The following is a 12,115-nucleotide window of genomic DNA, read 5'->3' as shown; positions in this document are numbered from 1 at the left end:
TCTAAACTAATGAAGATAATATTTTACTGATTAAACTGCAGCCTCCGCAGATCAAGCTGATGCATCTATTTAGTGCACAGGCATGGATTCATCTTTGAGCGGGGGGGGGGGGGGGCACGGAGGGGAACATGGCATTCATTACCATATCATTTCTGAAGTTCTTTAAAGTCAGATTAAAACATTTTCCAGCTATCCATAATTTATGACAAGATGATGAATATGTGAATCCAATCATCTTCACAAAAATGTAGTTTGAAGCGAGAGGGACAAAACCTCTCCCCTCCACTTCCCTTCATGGAGAGCCTACAACTGCAAAATCCCTTGGTTGAAGTGTGGAGGTAAACCTTAACAGAAGGATATTTAGTTCGCCAAAACACTATGTATTGTAGACTATTTACTTTTTTTTTTTAATAAAATGCTTTTTTTCACCTTTTCTTCCTCCCCCTGTTGCATCTTAGTGCTGCTGATCTTCTGTAGTCGCTACCTGTCTAGATGAACTCCAGCCAAGGCTGCATGGTTGGTGGTTTCCTGAAGGTGACGATGCCAATCAGCAGTGTTCAAACTCTAATCAAGAAGTGGAAAATCAGGGGTTCTGTTGAAACCAAACCACGGTCAGGTAGACCAACTAAAATTTCAGCCACAACTGCCAGGAGAATTGTTTGGGATACAAAGAAAAACCCACAAATAACTTCAGGTGAAATACAGGACTCTCTGAAAACATGTGGTGTGGCTGTTTCAAGATGCACAATGAGGAGGCACTTGAAGAAAGATGGGCTGCATGGTCGAGTCACCAGAAGAAAGCCATTACTACGCAAATGCTACAAAGTATCCCGATTACAATACGCCAAACAGCACAGAGACAAGCCTCCAACCTTCTGGCACAAATGTCATTTGGAGTGATGAAACCAAAAGCTTTTTTTTGGGCCACAACCATAAACACTACATTTGGAGAGTAGTCAACAAGGCCTATGATGAAAGGTCCACCATTCCTACTGTGAAACATGGAGGTAGAACACTGATGTTCTGGGGATGTGTGAGCTACAAAGGATCAGGAAATGTGGACAAAATTGATGGCAAGATGAATGCAGTATGTTATCAAGAAATACTGGAGGAACATTTGCATTCATCAGCCAGGAAGCTGCATGTGGGACTTACTTGGACATTCCAACATGACAATGATCCAAAACACAAGGTCAAGTCGACCTGTCATTGGCTACAGTAGAATAAAGTGAAGGTTCTGGAGTGGCCATCTCAGTCACCTGACCTCAATATCATTGAGCCACTCTGGGGAGATCTCAAAACGTGCCGTTCATGCAAGACAGCCCAAGAATTTACAGGAACTGGAGGCTTTTTGCCAAGAGGAATGGGCAGCTTTACCATCTGAAAAGATAAAGAGCCTCATCCACAAATACCACAAAAGACTTCAAGCTGTCATTGATGTTAAAGGGGGCAATACACGGTATTAAGAACTGGGGGTATGTAAACTTTTGATCAGGGTCATTTGGGTAGTTTCTGTTGCCATTATGATTTAACCACTTACTGGGCACTTAAACCCCCTTCCTGCCCAGACCAATTTTCAGCTTTCAGCGCTGTCACTCTTTGAATGACAATTGCGCGGTCATGCTACAGTGTACCCAAATTAAATTTTTATCATTTTTTTCACACAGATAGAGCTTTATTTTGGTGGTATTTAATTGCTGCTGGGTTTTTTATTTTTTGCTAAATAAAACAAAAAAGGACCGAAAATTAAAAAAAAAAACAAAAAAAAAAAAAACAAAACAGTTTCAGAGTTTGCTATAAAATTTTGAAAACGGGTAATTTTTCTCCATTACTGATGTGCGCTGATGAGGCTGCACTAATGGGCACTGATAGGCTGCCTTCCACTGATACCAATGATGGGGCACTATTCTTCACACTGACACCAATGATGGGACACTATTCCTCCCACTGACACCAATGATGGGACACTATTCTTCACACTGACACCAATGATGGGACACTATTCTTCCCACTGACACCAATGATGGGACACTATTCCTCCCACTGATACCAATGATGGGGCACTATTCCTCTCACTGACACCAATGATGGGACACTATTCCTCCCACTGACACCAATGATGGGACACTATTCCTCTCACTGACACCAATGATGGGACACTATTCCTCCCACTGACATCAATGATGGGACACTATTCCTCTCACTGACACCAATGATGGGACACTATTCCTCCCACTGACACCAATGATGGGACACTATTCTTCACACTGACACCAATGATGGGACACTATTCCTCCCACTGACACCAATGATGATACTGACACCACACAAGGCATCATTGGGCAGATCTGAATTCTCCTCATTGGTATCCAGTGACATAATCTCTAGGGACTACTCATGGAACCCCTAGAGTTCTGCCGAAACCAGGTTGAAAAACCTTTAGAGAAAACTTTAGAGAAAACAGGTCCTGACTGGCATTCAAAAATTCTAAAACACATTTTTTTTTTAAAACTATAGGTTTTATATACACCTTAAATAACCTTGACACTTACCCATGAGGCCCATAAGCTTTACCCCCCACAGCGCTGTCCCTGTTGCGAAGGAATTCCAGACGGTGCCCACCACAGCGTACATCAGGATAGCTCCGATGTTATCAAAGAAGAGTCGACTGGGCATAAAGTAGCCAGAGTCCAAGACGATGGGGGGCAACAGAAAGAGGAAAAATAAGCTTGGCTCCAGCTGGAACTCGGCCCTCTGGGCTATGGCCAAGACGATCCCTCCGAGAGCCAGGCCAAGGATGATGAGGAGGCAGCTCTCGGGAACCACGGTCGTCACCTTCTTGGACAGGTGGAACACTGCAATGGACAACAACAAAAGGAATGTAAAGAAAGGCATAAAAGTTTTGTACATGCTTTGCTTTTTTTTTTCTTTTGTTTTCAGTCAGTTAAAGTATATAGTAAAATATACCTAAAGCCAAAACATATGTTTCCAATTTAGACAGAATAGGGAAGGGTTAACACCCATTATTCTTTTTGACACATTCAAGGGATTTCTCTTCACTTGCTGCTGTAAATACAATAATTGAGAGGAAATTTCCCCTCTTAAACAGTTTTTACCAGAACAGGAGATCCTATTAGAATATGCCCCCTATTTCTGTTCCGGTGTCCAAATTTTGGATTCTCTATTACTTTTAATCATAGTAACAATGGTCACCAAGACAAATAGAGAAGGTGACTCTCTGCAACAGAGAAACAGATAGCCATAAAACCATGACACGGGTTCCAACCCTTCACCTTTATCCAAAAATTAAATAAATGGCTTTGGATACACTTTGATATTAGACAGTCTTCTCTCTAGCCACCAGGTGGAGCTCTAGTCTACATTCCACACCATAAACATTGTATCCTTTTCAGCTGTGCTGTTTACAGAATAAGTCATCACAGTAGCAATTCATCCCTTATTAAAAGGCTCAATAGGGCTCTCTCAGGACCAAAATGTGAACCTGTAAAATCTGCTGTCTGGCAGTATCTTCTTGCTGAGCCACCTGAAATGCTGGACAGCTCCCTGCCTGGTTCCTTAGACAACTTTGAATTGTGTCCTGTTTCTACTGAACCCTGAACCCTTTGCTCCTCCCAATACCTTCCTATTTATGCCATGTCGTCACACTTCCTGTTTTCAAGATTAGTGTGCTTTTTTCCAGCTAATATCTCACTCTTGTTACTCCTGCTGCTCTTCATATAGACTATACTGTATTGTCAAAAGTATTGGGACGCCTGCCTTTACACACACACATGAACTTTAATAGCATCCCAGTCTTAGTCCGGAGGGGTCAATATTAAGTTGGCCCACCCTTTGCAGCTATAACGGCTTCAACTCTTCTGGGAAGGCCGTCCACAAGGTTTAGGAGTGTGTCTATGAGAATGTTTGACCATTCTTCCAGAAGCTCATTTGTGAGGCCAGGCACTGATGTTGGACGAGAAGGCCTGGCTTGCAATCTCTGCCCTAATTCATAGCAAAAGTATTGAGGTCACGACTCTGTGCAGGCCAGTCAAGTTCCTCCACCCCAACTCGCTCATCCAAGTCTTTATGGACTTTGCTTTGTGCACTGGTGCGCAGTCATGTTGGAACAGGAAGGGGCCGTCCCCAAACTATTCCCACAAAGTTTGGAGCATGAAATTATTTAAAATATCTTGGTATGATGACACCTTAAGAGTTTCCTTGACTGAAACTAAAGGGGCCAAGCCCAACTCCTGAAAAACAACCCCACACCATAATCCCCCCCTCCACCAAATGATTTGGACCAGTGCAGAAAGAAAGGTCCATAAAGACATGAATGAGCGAGTTTGGGGTGGAGGAACTTGACGAGTCCTGACCTCAACCCAATAGAGCACCTTTGGGATGAATTAGAGTAAAGACTGAGAGCCAGGCCTTCTCATCCACATCAGTGCCTGACCTCACAAATGCGCTTCTGGAAGAATGGTCAAAACGAGCATTGGCTGGTCTTCTCCTTTAATGAGTAAAATAAGTATTTGACCCCTTCGCAAAACATGACTTAGTACTTGGTGACAATCTTGTCCCTGACATCCTTGGACAGCTCTTTGGTTTTGGCCATAGTGGAGAGATTGGAATCTGATTGATTGCTTCTGTGGACAGGTGTCTTTTATACAGGTAACAAGCTGAGATTAGGAGAATTCCCTTTAAGAGAGCGCTCCTAATCTCAGCTCCTTACCTGTACAGAAGACATCTGGGAGCCAGAAATCTTGCCGATTGATAGGGGATCAAATACTTATTTCACTCATTAAAATGCAAATCAATTTATAACTTTTTTGAAATGCGTTTTTCTGGATATTTTTGTTGTTATTCTGTCTCTCGCTGTTAAAATAAACCGACCAATAAAACTAAAGACTGATCGTTTCTTTGTCAGTGAGCAAACGTACAAAATCAGCAGGGGGATCAAATACTTTTTCCCCTCACTGTAGTATATATACACATACTGTATGTACACATATAAATATATGCATTCATTTAGATCAGGGGTCTCCAAACTTTCTAAACAAAGGGCCAGTTTACTGTCCTTCAGACTTTAGAGGGGTCAGACTGTGGCCAGCAGGAGTAGAAAATGTCTTGGCATCAGTGGAAGTAAACAATCATCATTGGTGTTAGTGGGGGGAATAGTGCCCCATCATTGGTGTTAGTGTGAGGAATAGTGTCCCATCATTGGTGTCAGTGGGAGGAATAGTGCCCCATCATTGGTGTCAGTGGGAGGAATAGTGCCCCATCATTGGTGTTAGTGGGGGGAATAGTGCCCCATCATTGGTGTTAGTGTGAGGAATAGTGCCCCATCATTGGTGTTAGTGGGAGGAATAGTGTCCCATCATTGGTGTCAGTGGGAGGAATAGTGCCCCATCATTGGTGTCAGTGGAAGGAATAGTACCCCATCATTGGTGTTAGTGGGAGGAGTAATGGCCCATTGTTGGTGTCAGTGGCAGAAATTATGCCCCATTGTTGGTGTCAGTGGGGGGAATAGTGCCCCATCATTGGTGTCAGCGGGAGGAATAGTGTCCCATCATTGGTGTCAGTGGGAGGAATAGTGCCCCATCATTGGTGTTAGTGGGAGGAATAATGGCCCATTGTTGGTGTCAGTGCCAGAAATGATGCCCCATTGTTGGTGTCGGGGGGGGGGGGGAATAGTGCCCCATTATTGGTGTCAGTGGGAGGAAATAGTGCCCCATCCTTGGTGTCAGTGGGGGGAATAGTGCCTCATTGTTGGTGTCAGTGGGAGGGATAGTGCCCCATCATTGGTGTCAGTGGGAGGAATAATGGCCCATTGTTGGTGTCAGTGGCAGAAATGATGCCCCATTGTTGGTGTCAGTGGGGGGAATAATGCCCCATTGTTGGTGTCAGTGGGGGGAATAGTGCCTTTTTATCAGAGGGAAGTTTAGTGCCACCAGGCCGCAGTTTGGCAACCACTGATGTTGATGGTCAAGCCATCTAATCCAGTTTGTCTCGATGAAAATTAATTACAGAGGAGGACTTCACTACGCTGACATGTTCCTTACAAACAGCTAGCGAGCTAATTGCACATTTCTAAAATAAGAACTGGTTACCCTAGTTACCAAGGACACTATTTAAATTCAGCGATTATAAAGAAGATAATCTTTTGTACTATAAAGGAAATGTATTACAATAATAGAACAGCCCCCCCTCCCCCCCACACCTAGCACCAACCCGTATCTGTGAACATCTGTATCTATTTAACATGTAAGCAGCTTTAGGATATTAGTTACTCATAGCAAGCATTGCACCAATATTTGCTGTTAGTAACTGATGTAATGATGAGTAACCAGGGTGGAGGGGGGGGGGTCACCAGGAACACCTCCTTTTATTAACCACTTGACCTCCGGAACGTTTTACCCCCTTCATGACCAGGGCATTTTCTGCTATTCAGCAGTGCGCTACATTAACTGGCAATTGCGCGGTCTTGCAGCGCTGTACCCAAATGACATTTACATAATTTTTTTTCACACAAATAGAGCTTTCTTTTGGTGATATTTGATCACCTCTGGGTTTTTTTTTTTTTTTTGCAATATAAACAAAAAAAAAAGACCAAAAATGTTGAAAAAAAAAAAAAAGTTATTTGCTGCTTAACTTTTCTACTAACTCTGTTATAAAAAAAACAAAAAAAACAAAAAAAATCTAATGTATTCACAAATTTAGGCCATAATGTATTCTGCTACATGTCTTTGGTAAAATAAAATCAGTGATAAAACTGTATACTGACACTGGCTGGGAAGGGGTTAACATCTATGGGCAAACAAGAGGTTAACTGTGCGCCTAACAATGTATAATATGCGCTGCTTTTACTGTACTACCCGCCTGTCTTTTCTCCCTGCTTTGCAGGGAGAAGAAACAGCCAGATCGCTGTTCACAGTACACACAGAACCCTGTTGTGATTGGCCACAGCTCATCAGCTGACTTCAGCCAAAATGATTGGCTGAAATCAGCTGTCAAACTTGTGCTGTGTCCAATCACAATATGGGGCAGCGGTGGCACCTAATTTACATGAAGAGCACCGAACGCATGGATTCAAATGGGAGTTTTTTTCTCTTAGAAGCACATGATTACAGCTGGAGGCTTTAATTGGCTTAAAAAAAGGGTGGGCTCGGGGGGCAGAGCACTGTGCCCTGAGCCCACCCAGTTGTGTGACAATAGCATATTAATAGTCGCTATTGTCTTCCTGTTTCTCCTCCCGGCCAATCCCGGCTCAGGAAGCGGGTCCTGAGACCCGATTGGCCGAAAGGAGAAGTGATCCTATTGGCCAATGAGGAGCAGGAACCCCGCGACCTAGATGGGGTAAGTGCGGAGACCCGACCGGCCGACCATCGGGGGGGGGGGGCGTTGGACAGATTGCCGCCCCTCCAAAAAAATATACCACCAGCCGCCACTGATATGGGGGCATGCGCATGCCTGGAAGAAAGGCCTCGACATATGTGTATGTCGCCCAGCCTGCCGCCTGCCCGCAGTGTAACTACAAGCATTTACAGAGGACCTGAACTGTGGAAGCTGTGTTCAATAGTTGCAGCAGTTTTGTTCACAAATACTGATTGCCATGCCTTGTTCTGCTCTAAGTCTATGTGCAGGTGGCCATCTTGGTAAGGAGTAGGGCTTTCCTTTATAATGTCAGGGCTGCCCCTTCATAAGTGATGATCTGAGGGGTAGTGGGGGAATGATCAAGAAGCAGCAGAGGTCGAGGGTGTAGGAAGCACAAGCCCACAGAATGAATGAAGCAGAAGCAGGGAGATCCTTCCACTGCAGGTCATCAGGTACAGCTTCCTCTCCAGCAAGGACAACCAGTCTGCAACATAGAACTGATATCACTAAATGTCATTCCAAATCTGGTGAGACCAGCAGTCAGTAGACCTGAGGTGTTCTCACACCGCAGAGATACAGTTATCAGTCTCAAAATACAGGGGTGTCAAGGCACTGGAAGTGCGCTGCTATTTTTTTTAGGTAGAATTCAAGACAAAAATAAAAAACTTTTTTGCACACTTAACTTTTTCAGATGTTGATTATAACATAGAAACCTTTCCCGGGGTTCAGGTCCACTTTAACCACTTGACCTCCGGAAGATTTGCACCCCTTCATGACCAGGCCATTTTGGTGACACGGCACTGCGCTACTTTAACAATTTCTTGGTCGCGCGACGCCTTACCCAAATAAAATTGACGTCCTTTTTTCCCCCACAAATAGAGCTTTCTTTTGGTGGTATTTAATCACCTCTGCGGTTTTTATTTTTTTGCGCTATAAACAAAAAAAGACAGACAATCTCGGAAAAAAAAAATATAGATATTTTTAACTTTCTGCTATAAAACATATCCAATAAAAAAATAGCAAAAAAAAAAGAAATTTCTTCATAAATTTTGGCCAATATGTATTCTGCTACATATTTTTGGTAAAAAAAAAAAAAAAATCCCAATAAGCGTATATTGATTCGTTTGCGCAAAAGTTGTCGTGTCTACAAACTAAGGGATATTTTATTTATTTTCGTGTCCGCCGGGGCACCCGCGATCGCTCGTGACAGAGCAGGAACGTGGATCTGTGTGTGTAAACACACAGATCCACATCCTGTCAGGGGAGAGGAGACCGATCGCGTGTTCCTAGTATATAGCAACACCGATCTGTCTCCTCCCCCAGTCAGTCCCATCCCCACCACAGTTAGAATCACTCCCTAGGTAACACATTTAACCCCTTGATCGCCCCCCCCCCCCCTAGTGTTAACCCCTTTCCCTGCCAGTGACATTTATACAGTAATCGGTGCGTTTTTATAGCACTGAGCGCTGTATAAATGTCACTGGTCCCAAAATAGTGTCAAAAGTGTCTGAACTGTCCGCCGTAATGGTTCGCAGTCACGATAGAAAATCGCAGATCGCCGCCATTACTAGTAACAAAAAATAATAAAAATGGCATAAATCCATAACCTATTTTGTAGGAGCTATAACTTTTGCACAAACCAATCAATATACGCTTATTGCGATTTTTTTTTTTTTTTTTTACCAAAAATATGTAGAAGAATACATATCGGCCTAAACTGAAGGAAAAAATGTTTTGTTTTTTTTTTTAATTGGGATATTTATTATAGCGAAAAGTAAAATATATTGTGTTTTTTTCAAAATTGACGCTATTTTTTTTGGATTTATCGCGAAAAAAAACCCAAAAAACACAGAGGTGATCAAATACCACCAAAAGAAAGCTCTATTTGTGTGGGGAAAAAAATGATAAAAATTTCATTTGGGTACAGTGTTGCATGACCGCGCAATTGTCATTCAAAATGTTACAGCGCTGAAAGCTGAAAACTGGCCCGGGCATTAAGGGGGTGAAAATGCCCGGTATTGAAGGGGTTAACTTTCAGCACTCTCAGCCATGCTGTGGTTCTATTACCCCCCCCCAGCATCTAATGCAGCATAGCAGTGTAAATATGCTCTGCGCAGCACTAATATATATATATTTGTATATATATATATATTTGTATGAGTCATAAGATGTTCACACGGCATAATCCACCCATGGAAACGCTGCTGAGGTGTGCAAGATTCCGGAACATCGGGGGGAATCAGAGCGGGAGATTCGGCACGAAGGTTAAAGAAAACGCGCCGTTCTGTGATAAAGAACAAAAATGTAAGCGGCCTTTTCACAGAGGTCCAATTTTTCATGCAGCAAAACTTGTGCATTTTGAATGCAAGCTGAAATGCTTTCCTTTCCCATTTTGTCCGGTTCTCATCAACGCACTGCAGTTTCAATATGAAAGGGAATCTATGTGGGCCCATTCACATCTGCAGTATACATGCACAGGTTAGCCACACGGGGCTCTTAAGCCTCGTACACACGATCGGGATTTTTCGCCAACAAAACCGTGGAATTTTGTCCGAAGGGCGTTGGCCCAAACTTGTCTTGCATACACACGGCCACACGATTGTTGGCCAACAATTACGAACGTGGTGACGCGCTACGTCGGTTTTCAGCTCTTTAGCGCCACCCTTTGGGCTCCTTCTGCTAATTTCGTGTTAGTAGAAGTTTGGTGAGTGTTGATTCGCGCTTTTCATTTTTGCGCTTTTCAGTTCGTTTCTGAGAGGCCGTTCGTCATCTAGACATTTTGCGGAATCGGGGGAGATAACATGTTATTTATTATTGGCCTTGGAGGTATTGCTTTGACCCAAGTCCAGTCCAGGAACAGGAGGAGGAGGAGTTCTTGGACTAAAAATTGGTTGCTTTATTAATGGTGACCAATTCTGTCATATGCCTTTGCTGCGGGAGCTCCAGGAGAATAATCCGGATCATTTTCGGAATTATCTCCGGATGACGGACCCCTGCTTTCACCAACTCTTGGCATTGGTGACCCCCTATATTAGGAATCAGGACACATGCATAGGGCTTTTATTTTATTTTTTGGTTGAATAATAACGATTTGATTTGGTATATTTTCTATATTTTTGGATGCATAGAATGCACTTTTTGGTTACGTTCTATTGGCAGATAGCATGTCTAATTTTATTTGTTTTCTTTTTTTAAAGCACAATAAAAACAATTGTGTAGAATAATACTTGGCTATGTGTTTTACTTCAAATGACAGTTTGGGAGTCGGCAGTTACATTTTATAAAATACAATGTAACATTAACAAGAGACACCAACATAGTTGTATCTTTTATCTTAAAAACTAAAGGATAATGGTGTTGTGGTAACTTTCCCAAAAAACAAACAAAAAAAAAAAAAAAAAACATAATAATATTATTCTTGATATCTCTAGAAAAAAAAAAGCCTTTGAATATTAGTTTGCAATAACTCCATCAGTATCACCAGCAAAGCAGCTTCATTATTATCCCATTAAAGAAGAAGAGAATTGTGCGCTGCATTTCCAGATTTCATAATTTGCCGCGTCACGAATGTCAATTCTCCATTACGAACGCTAGTTTACAAGACCGACCGCTTCTGGCTCGTCCTTGCTTCCGAGCATGCGTGTTTGTACTTTGGACTTTTGTCCGACGGACTTGTGTACACACGCTCGGAAAAGCCGACAACAGACATTTGTCCGTGGAAAATTTGACAACCTTCCATCCAACATTTGTCTGCGGAAAATCCGACAACAATTGTCCGATGGAGCGTACACACGGTCGGATTTACCGCCAACAGCCTGACATCACACATTTCCCGTCGGAAAATCCGATCGTGTGTACGAGGCTTTACAGTAATTGTATTAAAAGAAAAACTTTTAATGATTACAGAGCTGCATTATGTTGTGTCTTTCATATCAGCCTGGAAATCTGTGTTACTGTTTACGTACACGACTTTTCTGACTGCTAAGGGGGATGGGCGAGTTCTTGCTTGGCGTTTTTTGCTGAGTGCTAATGTAGCCATTTGGAATCCAATAGGAAATCCATCATGTAGGCAAACAGGTGATTACTGAGCTCCAAGTGTTGGGTCTCTTGGGGTTTCCATCATTCTTACTAATCCTTGGCTGTATAACTGCACTGTACCTGAGCAGCACAAACCAATAAAGCTATTTACAGGAACTTGAAAAAGTATTCATACCCCTTGAAATTTCCCACATTTTGTCATGTTACAACCAAAAACGTAAATGTATTTTATTGGGATTTTATGTGATAGAATAAACACAAAGGGGCACATAATTGTGAAGTGGAAGGAAAATGATAAATGGTTTTCAACGTTTTTTACAAATATGTGAAAAGTGTGGGGGGGTACATTTGTTTGGCGCCCCCCGGAGTCAATACTTTGTAGAACCCCCTTTCTCTGCAATTACAGCTGCAAGTCTTTTTGGGGATGTCTCTACCAGCTTTGCACATCTAGAGAGGGACATTTTTGCCCATTCTTCTTCTTTGCAGAATATCTCAAGCTCTGTCAGATTGGATGGAGAGTGTCTGTAAAGAGCAATTTTCAGGTCTTGCCACAGATTCTCAATTGGATTTAGGTCTGGACTGTGACTGGGCCATTCTAACACATGAATATGCTTTGATCTAAACCATTCCATTGTAGCTCTGGCTGGATGTTTCGGGTCGTTGTCCTGCTGGAAGTTGAACCTCCGCCCCAGTCTCAAGTCTTTTG

The 12,115-nt window shown here is 42.7% G+C and overlaps 1 protein-coding gene across 1 annotated transcript in view; it reads right to left on the bottom strand.

Moving 5' to 3' along the window:
* Nucleotides 1–12,115, bottom strand: part of SLC9A5 (solute carrier family 9 member A5) — a 143,111-nt gene that overhangs the window by 116,122 nt on the left and 14,874 nt on the right. Inside the window, 1 exon segment of the mRNA XM_073605843.1 lies at nucleotides 2,553–2,855. Coding sequence (XP_073461944.1) covers nucleotides 2,553–2,855 — 303 coding nt within the window.

The sequence above is a fragment of the Aquarana catesbeiana genome, linkage group LG11, assembly GCF_042186555.1.
Source record: "Aquarana catesbeiana isolate 2022-GZ linkage group LG11, ASM4218655v1, whole genome shotgun sequence".
In the NCBI taxonomy this organism is placed as follows: Eukaryota; Metazoa; Chordata; class Amphibia; order Anura; family Ranidae; genus Aquarana; species Aquarana catesbeiana.
The sequence above is the reverse complement of the archived record's forward strand: the minus strand, read 5'-3'. Positions and strand labels throughout refer to the sequence as shown.